Below are 16746 nucleotides of genomic sequence, written 5' to 3' on the forward strand. Positions count from 1 at the left end.
CTATAACTCTGCCTATTAGATTCAGGGGTTCTTTTACCTGTGTGTGTGTAAAGTCTGTTGTTGCTGGAGCTTTATTTTTGTACAGCTTTGCCTATTTTAGGCAGCAGCCTTTCAGTCTTATAACAGGCTGCTACCGGCAATGGCTGGCAATTATTGCTGCTGGCACAGGAGGAGGGAAGCCTCCTCTACTTTTTTAGAAGGCATTTGAGGCTTTGATGCTTGTCTTGTCATAAATCTATTCCTTCCCTGTTTCATTTCATTTCTTGGATGCCAGATGCGGTGGATGCCTTTTGGCAGGACTGGTCGAGGTGGGGTTACCTGTACCTCTTTCCCCAGGTCCAGCTGTTGCTTCGGGTTCTGAATCGGTTGGAGTCCTACGTCCTACCAAGAGAGAAAGTAGTCCTCATGTCCCATTAGTGGCTGTCAAATATCCGACAAAGCAGCCTTGGTTCCAGGCGCTGCTTGCTCGGTGTGCGAACCCGGGACGTTTTCTGCGGATCCACCTCTTCCAACAAGTCGGACCAGTCTAGTACACGGCTGGTTTGGTCTTCTCCTCTGCTCGTTGCGTCTGGTCTTTTTGACCCTGGTTTATCACCATTTATATGATGATCAGGTGGCTTCATTGGTGGTGTCCCACCTAAGAGCTTCATCTCAGCGACAGTATGAAGTTTCCTTGTGTTCTTTCCAACATTTTCTCTCTCTTCGTAGGTTGTCTTCTATTTTGGATCGGGTTGTCTTGTCCTTTCTGTCTTGGCTATTTCAGGACTGTCCTTTGATGCCTAATACTATCGCCTTGTATCATATGGCACTGGCAGAGCTGCTCCAGCTTGCGTTCGGGGTGGATGTCTCTTCTGCCCCATTCCATAAGCATTCTCGTGTTTTGTTTCACCTCCGGTCCTGCTTATGCGCTGCCCGAGCCATCCTGGTCCTTGGACAGGGTGCTCTCCTATCTTTCCTCTCCTCAGTTTGTGGTGGCCTCTTCGGTTCAAGATTGTTTTTCCATGGCTCTCTTTCTGTTGGCATTGGGCTCTGGGGGTTGGGTCGGGGAGCTGCATGCTTTACCCTGGTGCAGGGGTTTCTGCTCTTTCAGTCCTGGTGGTAGGTTTGTTCGGTTGCAGCCTTCTCCTTTTCTGGCGAAGAATGAGACGATTGATTTCCATAGGCAGATATTAATAAAGTTTTCGACTGGGCAGCAGAAAATAACATGATGTTTAACAGCGATAAATTCCAGGTATTCAGATACGGTAAAAATGAGAACCTTAAACATAATACAGGGTACAAAACGCAATTAAATTTGCCCATAGTAGGAAAGCAACATGTAACATGTAAAAGACTTGGGAATAATGATGTCTGATGACCTAAATTTTAGGGAGCATAACCAAGCAAATATTGCGGCAGCCAGGAAAGTGATAGGATGGATTATGAGAACTTTCAAATCCAGGGACCCTATCACAATGGTTGTACTCTTCAAATTACTTGTGCTGTCTTGTCTTGAGTACTGCTCAGTACTCGCTTCCCCATTTAGAGCAGGAGAGATTGTTGAAATAGAGGGAGTACAGAGAACATATACGGGATACATAATCGAGATAAAGCATCTAAATTATTGGGATCGTCTGAAAGCTCTCTGAATATACTCGCTAGAAAGACGACGGGAGAGATGTCAAATAATATACACGTGGAAAATACTGGAGGGCCAGGTCCCAAATCTGCACAGTAAAATAACAACATACTGGAATGAATGATATAGAAGAAAATGCAGAATAGAACCAGTGAAGAGCAGGGGTGCCATAGGTACAATTAGAGAGAACTGTATAAACATCAGAGGTCCACAGCTGTTCAACATCCTCCCAGCGAGCATAAGAAATATTGCCAGAACAACCGTGGACATCTTCAAGAGGAAATTAGAAAGTTTCCTCCAAGGATTGCCAGATCAACAAGGCTGCAGTGGGTATGTGGGCCTGCGGGCCGCTCCAAGCAACAGCCTAGTGGACCAAACTCACAAGTCAAGCCTGGCCTCGGGCCGGGCTTGGGAGTAGAACTTCCAGAACCCCCATCAACCAGGTATCAACCAGGGGGGCCTTGGGTCATTGATGATTGGTTGATGCTAACTCCCTCCCTCCCTCCCTCCCTCAGCATTACTCCACCCACCATACTACGCACAGCGCTAATTATCACAGCAATCCTGCGATTATCAGAATTCTGGTAATTTTTATCAGTCAGGGGTCTTCTGTAATATTATCATCGCTAAATAGTACTAGTTACATATATATTTTGACATTTTTAGGCGATGCTGTGGTCACAAGCTGAACAGCAGTACTGTTAGTTCATGCTGCATGTGCCAACCTTGGTTGCTCACTCAGTACTGAGGCTCTCACACCCAGGAATGTTGCCACAGGATTTAAAAAAAATTGGTGTCTGTTTACAAGATCCCTGTTATAAATCGTGGGCTGTACTATTGGGGATCTAGTATAAATGGATGTAGGGGCAGTAGTTAGCATTAAGAGTTATCACATATGGGAGATCCAAAAGGCCCAGCCCCCAAATAAAATTATCAACAGTGAATATTAATTGGCTACAAGATAATGTCAGTCTAGAGGTTGATCATAGATCTCCTACACAGGAAGAATGAATACTCCTTTAACTAACTTACTTACTTATTAACCCCTTAACAACCCCCATATACATTCACATCAAAAACAATAATAATAATTACTTTACCACACTATCTTACGTTAAAAGCCTTGGTCCACATAAGCAGGATACAAGGTTTACACTGAGAACAAGCTAGGGGTACTACTAGTGAAGGGTACTACTAGTGAAGAACCTGAAGCTTGAAGCAGCTTAGGGTAGTGAGACCACGTGGTACCCTAACACAACACAACACAACACTAGGGGGTACCCAAAACACTGGCAAATACTACCCCCCCCCCTACACCAATCTTACAATACCAGAGTAGGCACAATTAACATTCTATGCTTAACTTAGACACTAGACATAGAAATAGGTAAGGGAGAGTAGAAGGCAGAAGGGGAGAGGCGCCAAGCCACCCAGTCCAGATGTTTACACCTCGAACGCCAGCAGAGAAGACCCCACCCAGCGACCAGCTCAGGGCTCCCGAGTTGTGTGGTGCCGGGAAGAGCCTAATTGATCGTGCAGCTATACCCATTACAATCTTCACCTATGTACCATATTGTTTACTTTACTCGGTCTAGGGAAAGTAATTACTACAATATTATACTTAATCCACAACAAGCTCAAGAGTCTGAATATTTTGTGAGCAATCAAGATTCATCTTACGTCTGGCAAGGAAGATACAAACATCAACACCTCGCCATGCGTCTCACTAATCTTAGGTAGCTTATTTAGCTCAATTTGACCTCTTGTTTCCACTTGAGGAACCCAGGGTCGTAATAATCCCTGAGAAAGCTGATATGAACCCTGTGTAGCTGTGGACTTTTACATCTTTTGTGGTACTCCAACACATCAATAGATGTGGTTCGCAATTCTGCTACAGTTACTCACCACAGCTAATGATGCTTTGCGCAGTTTAGGGGTTAAATTTAAAGAATAGGATCGTATAATAAAGCAACGCTTTAGTATTTCTTTTAAATGAATAATAAGTTACTGTATAAGGGAATACAAAGTAGACAGAATGTTGTGATAAATGACCACTCCGAATATACACGGTATTACCCAGTAAGTACTGTACAAGACGTGCTTAATCACTTCACTAAGAAAGATTAATGCATTTCATGTCAGTCAGTTTATGGATCTACTAAGAGTAATAAATTATATAAATGATATATGTAAACACTGTAGCGGGAATCCATGAAAATCAGGTCAACCATCCGCCCAAATGCTGATGTGTGATGGAATCTTGGTTAAGTTGAAAATAGAAGAGAGAAAGAAAGTGTGGTTTGAACAATTACTAAATAGGCTCAAAACATCCTTGAAGATGAGCTTGCACAATTTATCTTGTATACACTATCTTGTATATTTATCTGGGGGTCTGGTAGCTGAGTTGACAGCACCCAGGACTCGTAATTCTGTGGCCTGGGTTCAATTCCCAGACCAGGCAGAAACAAATGGGCAAAGTTTCTTTCACCCTGAATGCCCCTCTTACCTAGCAGTAAATAGGTACCTGGGATTTAGACAGCTGTTATGGAGCTGCTTCCTAAGGGTGCGTGTGTGTGTAGGAAAAAAATTAATTAATTAGTAGTTAGTAATAGTTGATTGACAGTTGAGAGGCGGGCCAAAAAAGCAAAGCTCAACCCCTGCAAGCACAACTAGATGAATACAACTAGGTGAATACACTCCAGTATGATACAGAGATTGTGTGAGGTTACCTTGAGGTGAGAGATAGGAAATATTATTTTTGAACCAATAGTGTATGCAACTTTTGTTTTTCAGTCGTGTCGACAGTATGACAACCCAAGCACGTGGCCCGAGCTAATGCTAGAAGCTGCACTTAAAGTATATGCTTCTCTAGGAGCTAATGATGAAGATATCCGACAAAGAGTCATTAAGACGGATGGCCTTATGAATACCATAGTTACGTCACTGTCGGCAGCTTGTCCGCCAGTCCAACTAGCAGCAGTAAGGTGCCTCCACTCTCTTTCAAGATCTGTTCATACACTCAGGACAACTTTTCAGGTGAGAATTTCTTTGCAAAATATTACATACTTAGTATTGTTTTTTGAATTTTTAAGCTTGTAATATTTTTATTTTTTGTTGTGTTAGGATATGTAAGACAATATTCACAGATGGCTGACACTATGCTTATCCTACTGGGAATTGTAACAATATGCAATAATTCTGAATACCATATACAGTACAGTGTATTGAACATGGAAGGGCAGGACAAGTTGGATTAATCTTTCGGAGAATGTTCATTTATCCATCACTTGTTTTGTCTTGGATTCAGTTAGTAATTTTTCTTTATTTTTTCTATCTAATGCTCTTGCTGTTTCCAGCTGACCTGAGAAATATCTCTTTAGATGATGACCAAACCCACACACCAGAAGACGGAGAAACGACAACATTTCGGTCCCTCTTGGACCATTATCAAGTCGTATTGTTTATAATGCAGACCGATTACGGACCGGAACATCTTTGTTTCTCCATCTTCTGATGTGTGGTTTGGTTAGCATGTCTTCGGCCCCGTTATTGTGATTCATCGTCTACATATCGCTAAATTTGTTTTGGACTTAAGATACTTACTGAAAAGGTTCAGTGTTGCCTAATAATTTTTAGCAGTGCAACTTCATGAAAGCTTTTTGGGGATTTAACATTATCACGCGCGCCACATGAGCACTGCAGACTTTGACGTTATGGGGCTATTGATGCTGGTGAGCGTGCAGCGACGCCTAAATGTGTATATTCGTTTCAGTTTTCTCACCTTAATTCTCATGCTACGTTGTTCGTTTTGGTTTCATTGTGTTTGCAATTAAATTCCCTGCAGATGTATGTGCATATAATGTCCAAAAGTCTGGCGAGACTCCCCACAGCAAAGCCTAAAGTTACCCGTGAACGAGCACCAATTTGCACACCACAACCTAATGTGTAAACTCGTTCAGTTTGATAACATCAATTTTCATGTTACATCACTTGTTTTGGTATCAAATTGTTCACAATATAAAGGCGAGCATTTTAAAACTAGTCTCATAATAATACTGTAGAGCAATAACTGGAATTTTAACAAATATTTTAATTTTGGACTCTCGTCATCAAAATTATTTATATCTTTCCAGTGTTCTGACATCAATTATCGTGTTATGTCGCTCGTTTTGATATCAAATTGTTTGCAATCTAAAGGCACGTATTTTAAAACTAGTCCCATAATAATAGCACAATAAATAGAATTTTAACAAATATTTTAAAATTTAAAATTTACACCCAAAAACGTATTTATAATCTTTCAAGTATTCTGACATCAAGTTTCGTGTTACATCTTTCATTTTGGTATCAAATTTTGTGCATTCTAAAGGCGCTTATTTTGAAACTGTCCCGAGGTCGATTGGATAAAAAATGAATTTTATATAAATATTTTTGTAGTGGACGTGAGTCCTATCGACGGCTAGGACTTGAGAGAAAAAAAATGGACATGATCGGTGTCCAAAGAGAGCGATAGTGTTAAATATGTCTACTTTTTCTTCAATTATTCTTTAATTGGATTCAATACATAAGTCTTGGGAGATTATTTTGTATTGATTTAGGGCTTGGCATCCTATTACTGTGTAATGGGGGGGTGAAATGAAATGAATAATGAAGTAATGAGTGAGGGTTTGGGGTGAGGGAGGAAGAGATGTAGGAGGTAGATGGGAGGAGTATGAAGTCAGGAGTATTGGGAGTAGCGAGGAGTGTCGTTAGTTGAAAGGGAAAGTGGAAGAGAGGTGGAGAGGGAAAGGAGAGTAGAAAATAAAAGTAGATGGTAGAAAGATAGATAGGTAGAAGTAGAAAGGTAGATAAGTATAGGTAGAAAAGAGAAAAGAAGTACAGTAGTAGAAAGGGCTGCCACTATCCATCCTAAGTCAGTACATACAAGACAAGGAATGGAACTCATCTGTATCACAAAATTATCAAAGATGTTGTTAGCATGTATTAACTGGAATCTTAAATCAGTAAACTCAGAGGCTCTCTCACCTCAACTCACAAATCTCTTGGAAACAAAATTAAAAACAATTTAAACAATAAATTCATCAATTATATTTAACATGATAAATATTATAATTCAAGCTTTATCGAACTTAAGGTTCACTATATCCAGATTAATAAACAATGCGAGTCACCACACAAGACATTGAGGTCACTATAGCTGTCTGTCCCTGATAATCACACAACACTTAATGGTTGGAAACCATGAACTAAGTCACCTTAACGTTCGCTCACCAAGGACTGAGCCTAAGTAGAATAGCGGAATGGGGGAGGCCTACAGTTGACAGTCCCCCCCGTCGGGCCCGGCCAACAGCCTGTCTCGGCTGCTGTCTGCTGATGTTCTGCTATGCTATGCTGCTGTGCTGTGTTTTGCTCTCGAATGTACAGTTCCCTGGGTATTTATTGTGAAATTGGTAGCTAAACTCCGCCCACAAGTAGATAGCCCCAGGCCATCTACCAAGCCACACCTTAACCAGCGGCTTGTTTGATGGAAAGACACCACCAACTGTCTGCTATTATCAGCTTAGCAGAAGCGAGGTGAAATGACACGACCTGACCACAGGTCAACTTGTGGTCATTAACACTTTAGAGGTGTGAGTATGGGTCGGACACCTTGACGCCTCTCAAAATCTTGTCTGACTGACTCCTGTACTATGTATATATTAAATACAAAGTACAGCCAAAACACCTTTATGGTGTTACAACTGAGCTAGTCACATTTGGTTATCCCTGGACAAGGACAGTGAATGGCATGTGTCTTTCTCGAGATTGGCACCTAGGAACTTTTAAAATGGTTCCTACAGGGCCATAAATGATTTTGGTATGTTGTGGATGAAATAATAGGGGCCATCGTTGTTGACAAGATTATAGGTCATTGTTGTTGTTGTGCATGAGGTAATGGGGCCATCATTGTTGTGGCCAAGTTAATGGGGCCATCATTGTTGTGGACGAGATAATGGGGCCATCATTGATGTGGACGAGATAATGGGGCCATCATTGTTGTGGACAAGATAATGGGGCCATCATTGTTGTGGACAAGATAATGGGGCCATCATTGTTGTGCATGAGGAAATGGGGCCATCATTGTTGTGGCCAAGATAATGGGGCCATCATTGTTGTGGCCAAGATAATGGAGCCATCATTGTTGTGGACGAGATAATGGGGCCATCATTGTTGTGGACAAGATAATGGGGCCATCATTGTTGTGGCCAAGATAATGGAGCCATCATTGTTGTGGACAAGATAATGGAGCCATCATTGTTGTGGACAAGATAATGGAGCCATCATTGTTGTGGACAAGATAATGGAGCCATCATTGTTGTGGACAAGATAATGGAGCCATCATTGTTGTGGACAAGATAATGGAGCCATCATTGTTGTGGACAAGATAATGGAGCCATCATTGTTGTGGACAAGATAATGGGGCCATCATTGTTGTGGACGAGATAATGGAGCCATCATTGTTGTGGACAAGATAATGGGGCCATCATTGTTGTGGTCGGGATAATGGGGTCATCATTGTTGTGGACAAGATAATGGGGCCATCATTGTTGTGGTCGGGATAATGGGGCCATCATTGTTGTGGACAAGATAATAGGGCCATCATTGTTGTGGACAAGATAATGGGGCCATCATTGTTGTGGACAAGATAATGGGGCCATCATTGTTGTGGACAAGATAATGGAGCCATCATTGTTGTGGACAAGATAATGGGGCCATCATTGTTGTGGACGAGATAATGGAGCCATCATTGTTGTGGACAAGATAATGGGGCCATCATTGTTGTGGTCGGGATAATGGGGTCATCATTGTTGTGGACAAGATAATGGGGCCATCATTGTTGTGGTCGGGATAATGGGGCCATCATTGTTGTGGACAAGATAATAGGGCCATCATTGTTGTGGACGAGATAATGGGGCCATCATTGTTGTGGATGAGATAATGGGGCCATCATTGTTGTGGACAAGATAATAGGGCCATCATTGTTGTGGACGAGATAATGGGGCCATCAATGTTGTGGACGAGATAATGGTACCATTGTTCTGGCGAACAATTTAATGGGGCCATCATTGATGTGTGGTGGGACAGTGCCACCACTCTTGTGACAGTGATATCCACATGCTCGCTTGTGATCACGATATCCACATTCTTGATGATGACCATCTTTGTTGTGAACATTATTTCTTCGTTTCGTGTTTCACAAATGCCTTCCTTGTCTTCTATCCTTAAGGCTGATATGGTTAGCAACCGTGGCCATGGGTCTACTCCTTTGGAACTTTCCTAAACACTAGGTACATTATACGATCATTAGAGGTCAGGAAGCACGACCTTCTCGGGTTTGGCAGCACCTGTAGGGGGACCTGGCTGTGATGTGGTTCTGGCGGGACCTGTAGGGGGACCTGGCTGTGATGTGGTTCTGGCGGCACCTGTAGGGGGACCTGGCTGTGATGTGGTTCTGGCGGCACCTGTAGGGGGACCTGGCTGTGATGTGGTTCTGGCGGGACCTGGCTGTGATGTGGTTCTGGCGGGACCTGTAGGGGGACCTGGCTGTGATGTGGTTCTGGCAGCACCTGTAGGGGGACCTGGCTGTGATGTGGTTCTGGCGGGACCTGTAGGGGGACCTGGCTGTGATGTGGTTCTGGCGGGACCTGTAGGGGGACCTGGCTGTGATGTGGTTCTGGCGGGACCTGTAGGGGGACCTGGCTGTGATGTGGTTCTGGCGGGACCTGTAGGGGGACCTGGCTGTGATGTGGTTCTGGCGGGACCTGTAGGGGGACCTGGCTGTGATGTGGTTCTGGCAGGACCTGTAGGGGGACCTGGCTGTGGTGTGGTTCTGGCGGCACCGGTAGGGGGACCTGGCTGTGGTGTGGTTCTGGCGGCACCTGTAGGGGGACCTGGCTGTGATGTGGTTCTGGCGGCACCGGTAGGGGGACCTGGCTGTGATGTGGTTCTGGCGGCACCTGTAGGGGGACCTGGCTGTGGTGTGGTTCTGGCGGCACCGGTAGGGGGACCTGGCTGTGATGTGGTTCTGGCAGCACCGGTAGGGGGACCTGGCTGTGATGTGGTTCTGGCGGCACCGGTAGGGGGACCTGGCTGTGATGTGGTTCTGGCGGCACCGGTAGGGGGACCTGGCTGTGATGTGGTTCTGGCGGCACCTGTAGGGGGACCTGGCTGTGATGTGGTTCTGGCGGCACCTGTAGGGGGACCTGGCTGTGATGTGGTTCTGGCGGCACCGGTAGGGGGACCTGGCTGTGATGTGGTTCTGGCGGCACCGGTAGGGGGACCTGGCTGTGATGTGGTTCTGGCGGCACCTGTAGGGGGACCAGGCTGTGATGTGGTTCTGGTTTTACAGTACAACGTTTACATGGCTCCTATCTTGCTGGTCAGAAATTTAAGACAACACTGAAATGATGGCATAGGTGTATGAACAGTGTGCGTATGAGAAGCATACTGTGTTGTTGATGGTTTTGGTGCTCTCTTTCTGTCTGCTGTTTTTCCCTTTGATAATGTGGTGATCTTGTGTTCCCAAAGATTTCTGTCTCTGTATTGAGAGGGCCAGATTCTGGTCATAGTCTCTGATAGGTGCTCATGATTCATTAAGAACCTTTATTTGGTACCTTAAGTGAGGAACGTTCCTTGTAGAACGTTCAAACCTGGCCTCGGGCCGGGCTTGGGGAGTAGAATAACTCCCAGAACCCCATCCAGCAGGTATCAAGCAGGCGAGTAGCTCGGGAAAATATTGAGGGATCCACCAGAAAGAGGCACATCATTACCTTAAATGCTGGATTTTTGTCATTGGTTATGGCATTTTCTTGTAAATAAAAGTTCTTTTAGCAGAGGTTAATTATATTTTCTTTGCATATGTTTAAAAGCATTTAGGATTGTTTGTTTTTTCTTTATTGGTTCTGCTATTTTTATATTTCTTTATTCAAGTATGATTGCAATATGTTTCTATTCAATTAGTTGAAATGAGACTTAAAGGGATTGTGTCCAGTATTGATCATGTTGCTTTACTGATACGGTATGGTATAAATGTTGTCTTTGCAAACAAATTCGAGAGGAGAAAGAAGTTTGTTTAAAGGCAGTTTCAGTGAATTATGTTAGGTATCTGTCAGGCTTTTCTGTTTCTTGTTGTTATCAACACACACTATAGAACACCTAACATTGTATACAAATTAGAGAAGTTTAGATTCAGGAAAGACCTGATAAAATACTGGTTTGCAAATATGTGGTAACATATTAGACATGGAATTACTAGATTGTTTCAGGTGCTGGGGTGACATGTGAACGAGTGAGTTTGGGTGGATATAAATACAAGCTGCCTTGTATAGACCAAATATGCCTTCTGTAGTAACCTTTATTCTTATGCTCTAATCATTTTATTAATATAACATTTCATATTTTTGTCTGGCCAGGACCACATGGTGTGGAGACCTCTGATGACGGTGCTCAAAACCTCCAGTAGTGAAGAACTGGTGACAGTAGCGTCCTCTACGCTCTGTAACCTCCTGCTGGAGTTCTCGCCGTCTAAGGAGCACATTTTGGATCAGGGAGCGGTAGAGTTTCTGTGTGGTCTCACGAGACGGCCACACCCTGGACTCAGGCTAAATGCTGTGTGGGCTTTAATGAACATGGCGTTCCAGGCAGAGCACAGAGTGAAGGTTAGTGATACATTTATTGGTAACTTGATATTTATCTACTCCCTTGGTACTGTCACTGTCTCGCGCCTGCTGTCGTATCTGGCAGTTGTCGTAAGGTAATATAAGACCAGGCTGTGAGAGTAGGAAAACTCTCCAAACCAGCTGTAGTTAAGACAATTACTGCATGTTAATGATTAGGTGATTGTACCATCATCTGTTGCACCACCACTGGCTCTGTTGTCCCATCACCTGCTCTCTTGTCCAAGTTATGTATTGCTCAGATGCTCCCTAAGGCTAGGTTACTGTTTGTCCACTTTGAAAAGATCATGGTTATCTTGAGATGATTTCGGGGCTTTAGTGTCCCCGCGGCCCGGTCCTCGACCAGGCCTCCACCCCCAGGAATCAGCCCGTGACAGCTGACTAACACCTAGGTACCTATTTTACTGCTAGGTAACAGGGGCATAGGATGAAAGAAACTCTGCCCATTGTTTCTCGCCGGCGCCCGGGATCGAACCCCGGACCACAGGATCACAAGTCCAGCGTGCTGTCCGCTCGGCCGACCGGCTCCCCCAGTAGTAGTAGTACTCCCCTCTGTGACTGATGGTAGTCACAGCAGGGTGGCATTGTGCATAACAGGAATCTTTAACATATTTTTACGGCACAGCACAGCCAGGCTTCTCCGCTGAATGCTTGGTTCTTTTCGCTTGGGGCATGGCACGGGTTCTGTCATACCCGTGCCATGCCCCAAGCATTAGAACCATACCTGTTCTGCATTAGTGGGAGCTTACTACGGTATTTTAGGTTTACCTGGGGAGCGATTTTGAGCACCTCAGTGTGTGCCTTTATGCCCCTGTGCTTTCTTGTGAGATTGACTTGCTCTAGTTATCTACACATAAGAGGAATAACTGGCCGACCCCTCACAGTGTTCAAGAGAGAACTGGATAAGCACCTCCAAAGGATACCTGATCAACCAGGCTGTGACTCATACGTCAGGCTGCGAGCAGCCGCGTCTAACAGCCTGGTTGATCAGTCCAGCAACCAGGAGCCCTGGTCGACGACCGGGCCGCGGGGACACTAAGCCCCGGAAGCACCTCAAGGTAACCTCAAGGTAGTTGCACACCCAGGTCCCTTCCCTTTCGGCAGCCTTGGTTGTGGAGGATCTTCGTGCTCCTGGGCATCTGGCCTCGGTCCTGCGCTTCTTTCCTCTTCTCGAACAGTCCTCGGATTAGCTTGTGGAGAATGTGGAGGCATTGAGTGCTAGGCTGTTGTTCGGAGCATTGGCCTCGGCTGCTCAGGAGTCGGCGGCGTTGCTGACACTGTATGCACCTATCCTCCGGGAGGCGGTGTCTCTGTTTTTTTGCCCCTCGTCTCACGTGTTGGGCAGGCCATCCTCACTCTTTTTTTATTTGGTTTGGGCCCCTGGTTCTTACGTTTTTGCTTCCCTTTTGTCCGTTATTGTTTTTGGACTCGGTTGTTTCTCAGTTTTTGCAGGCGGCTTCTGCTAGTTGCTGCCCTCTTTCCGATTTGTTGGTGATCTGGGGTAGGCGTTCTCGTACTTCCCAGACAGGTCGTGCCAAGGGTTCAGGTCTCTGCAGGTCGAGGTGGATCCTTGGTGTCAGCTTCTGTGCCAGTGCCTCCTCCGGAGCCGTCTTCGTCTGGTCTGCATGGTGGACGTAAGTCTCTGCACGTAAGTCGGCTTCTTGGAGAGGGCACCGGCCATTTCGCGGGTCGCCCCGATGACAGGGTGCTGGGGGGAGGATGCTGGCTCTGTTCGCCTACACTTGGTTTCACGATTCGTAGGCATTTCTGGTCGTGTCCTCCAGCGTGTGGTGGTGTTGGGCAGCGGCTCCTCCTCTCGAAGGATTGGGCCAGGCTGCTTCCCCTTCACTCCATCAGGTCATCCTGCAGTGGGTCCACTTGTGCGTGGTCAAAACGACTTCATCCCTCAAGTGGGTTTCTTGCTCGTTTCCAGCGAGAAACTCGTTTTCCCGTGTCTTACCCTGGATCATGGTGGCCAGTCTGCGTCTGCTAGGTGTTCAGGTGTGGGCCTACCCTGACAGCTGGTTGGTGTTGGCTCCCAGCCGGTCTGCTTGTTTGCTCACCAGGGGTTTGGTACTTTCCCAGCTTGCCGGGTTTGGGTTCCTGGTAAACTGGAGGAAGTCCCATTTGGTTCCCTCCATTCTGTTCTGGTTCCTTCGGGGCCGTCCCTCCCGCTGCTCTCGCAATTGTTGGATTCATTCACTGGGGCCTTGCGTTGGGTGCTGAGTCTCCAGCTTCCCTTTTGGGTTTTTCTGGGGTTCGGTGCCTTGGTGTCTTCCGGAGCCCTCGCTCGATGTGTTCACGGATGCCTCAATTCCTGGCTGGGGCTTTGTGACCAGTACTCACTAAACCGGCAAGGGGCAGTGGGTGGCGTCGTTCTGTAGGGCTCACAGCATAGTGTGGGAGTTTGCAGCAGTGTGGCTTTCGCTGCGGTAGATTCGGCTTACTCAAGGCTTTACGATCCGGCTCCATTTGGACTGTGCCCCGGTGGTTCATTGCCTAAAGCGCAGGGAGTCTATTCGATCCTTGGCTCTTTGGGGCTGGTCGCTTTGAGTGGCTCTTCTGCTGAGTTCTTGAGGTTTAGCTCTCCGTACAGTTCACATCAAGGGCATGTCCAATGTCCTGGCGGACGGCCTGTCTTGGTTCATTCCCCTGTCCATGGAATGGACGGTCTATGCCGACTTCTTCAGTTAACTTTGCCGCACGTTCGGGTCCCCAGAGGTGGACCTATTTGCGTCGGCGTTGTTGAGGCACCTTCCAATATATGTGGCACCCTTCCCCGACTGTGAAGCCATCATGGTAGACACTTTTCAGCAAGACTTGGCAAGATTGGGTTACCTTTACCTCTTCCCTCCGGTCCAGCTGTTACTTTGGGTTCTGGCCTGGCTGGAGTCCTATCAGGGAAAGGTTCTTCTGGTCCCATTGTGGCCGGCTCAGCCGTGGTTTCAGGCACTACTTGCTCAGTGTCCGAACCCGGGGAGTTTTCCACGGCTCCGCTTTTTTCAGTAGATCGGGCTGTTTTCCGCGGCTCCGCCTTTATCAGCAGATTGGCCCAGTGAGGTACCTTACTGGTTTGATCTACTCTTCCGCTCTTCGCGTCTGGTATTTCTGAGGTGTGTGTATCGCCACTTGTATGGTCATCAGGTGCCATGTCTTATGGTATCCCACCTGCGGTCTGCTTCCTGACGACAGTATGAGTGTCTCTTGTTGACGTTCTGTCGCCATTCACCACTTCCTTTCTCTTCGTAGATTGACATCTGTTTCTGTTCGTGTTGTTTTTGTCTTTCCTTTCTAGGCTCTTTCAGGACCGATATCTTATGCCAAATACTGTTGCCTCTTATACGGCGCTGGCGGAGCCGCTCCAGCTTGCGTTCGGGGTGGATGTCACTTCGGCTCCGTTCCAATAAGCTTTCTCGTGCGTTTTTCCACCTCTGGCCTGGTCATGCGCCACCTGAGCCATCCAAATCTTTGGATTGGATGCTCTCTTTTCTCTCTCCTCGGTTTGTTGTGGTCCCTTCGGTTGAAGATTGTTTTCAGAAGGCTTTGTTTTTGTTGGCTTTGGCCTTTGGGTGTCGAGTCAGTGAGCTTTATGCTCTCTTCTGGCGCAGGGGTTTCTGCTCTTTTTGGTCCTGGTGGACATTTTGTTCGTTTACAGCCATCTCCTTCTTTCTGGTGTAGAATGAGACAGCGGGCTTCTGGAGAGGTCAGTGGGTTATTGATGCTTGGTTGGTCAGGCTGGGGGGTGGGGAAGTCATCATGTTTTGTGTCTGGTTGCAACGTTACACTGTTACCTGCACGCCTCTGGTTCTGTGTCCGGGGACGTGTCTCGGGCTTTTCTGATATACCTCATTCCCTGTTCCTGGGTTCGGGTGTCCACAGGGTTATCAAGTCTAGCCAGGCTGTAGTCTACTCTTGTGCCCACGACGTTTGGAAATTTGCGGCTCTTGCTGCTGTGTTTGGGAACATGTTTTGGGCTGACATTCGGGCACGGGGGTTTTGGAGGTCGAACAAGGTCCTGGCTGCCCATTATCTCATGAATGTTCCGGGCCCTCAGCAGTCTTGTGTTGCCTTGGGTCGTTGGTTGCAGCCAGTTGTCCTGTCTTCGTCCTGAGGCACGCGTTGCTGCTGCCTCCCGGGTAAGTCCCTCTTTTCCTTCTCTTTGGGTAGTTAGCACCAGGGAGCTGATGGCGCTCCCCACAGAAAACCAGTGTTGAAGGAAATGAAATGCCATTTTCTGGGTGAGTCCCGGAGGCTCCCTAGCGCCCTCCCTCCCTTCGGTCGTCGCTGTTTCTCCCGTTTGCTCAGTCTCCGAACTAGTGAGCAGGAGGCCTGATTGAATTGGCGGGGGCCTCCCCCTCCCCCCCTCCCCCACAAAAGGAGCGGCGTGACGGGTTAATAACGTTATGCTTGTTACCTGTTTTTCTTGGGGGAAGTTCTTATGCTCTGTTCGATCTTAGGTTGCAATTTTCTACCAGTTGGGGTCTGTTTTGGGGCGCCTACCTTTCTGGGTGCCTAACCTCGGTTGGTGGCAGACATGAATACATTATTAAAGAGTAGAGTTTTCATAGGCCATTGCTCCCTTCGCCTCTCTGAGGGAATCAGGTTCTGGCTCGTGGTTCCCAGTAGGCATAAGAACTCCATATGACTGAAGCTCCAGATTAATATAGCTAGTATCAGTACGATAGCTCCTGGGAGCCTCTGGCGCTCACCCAGAAAATGCCATTTCATTACATTCAACTCTGGTTTCATGTTCCAAAAAAACAAAAAAGCAGAAAAATAATGAAATTCTTCTAAAAGAATTCAAGCACGGTCGCCATTAGGCGGGATATACTGGTAAACATAGCGTGCCTCGCCCCATGCCCGGCAAAACCACGTGCTCGTTGGTCCAAACATGTATCAACAAACGTGACAACCGTGGCAAACCTCGAATGGCGAGTCAAATTTTACAGGATATTGACCTCATATACCGAAAAGTTCGTAAAGAGGAGGTATTCATCAACCAAGATTACACTGTATTTGACTTTCTTTTCACATATAGTACTGTATTTTTCTTCTAACTTATTGCTGCAGATATCTCCCAACCCCTAAAATAATTAGGAAAACATGGTGGTGGTGCTGATGATAGTGATAATGATAATGGTAAAATATCACAAATTAATAAGCAGTGAACTTGGTCTTTCAGGTTTCCATTTTGCACCACTTGGGAACGGACCAAATCTTCCGTCTGTTGTCGGATACAGACGTGCACATCCTCATGAAGACCCTGGGTCTCCTGCGTAACCTCCTCTCCACCAAGGGACACATAGACCAAATTATGCAGTGCCATGGTAAAGAAATAATGCAGGTCAGTCAGTGAGGTGTGATCAATGTACAATAAGCTCCATTATCCAAATTCTTCATTCATTTCACAAT

General features: G+C 46.3%; 1 protein-coding gene across 2 annotated transcripts in view; it reads left to right on the forward strand.

Annotated features, from left to right (window-relative positions):
* LOC123770558 (armadillo repeat-containing protein 8) overlaps window positions 1-16746 on the forward strand; it is a 63888-nt gene that overhangs the window by 39210 nt on the left and 7932 nt on the right. For both annotated transcript variants that reach the window (XM_045762579.2, XM_045762580.2), the window contains exons 8-10: window positions 4412-4654; window positions 11071-11316; window positions 16517-16678. In XM_045762579.2, the coding sequence (XP_045618535.1) occupies window positions 4412-4654; window positions 11071-11316; window positions 16517-16678 (651 nt within the window). The remainder of the gene's footprint in view (window positions 1-4411; window positions 4655-11070; window positions 11317-16516; window positions 16679-16746) is intronic.

The sequence above is a fragment of the Procambarus clarkii genome, chromosome 46, assembly GCF_040958095.1.
Source record: "Procambarus clarkii isolate CNS0578487 chromosome 46, FALCON_Pclarkii_2.0, whole genome shotgun sequence".
NCBI lineage: Eukaryota > Metazoa > Arthropoda > Malacostraca > Decapoda > Cambaridae > Procambarus > Procambarus clarkii.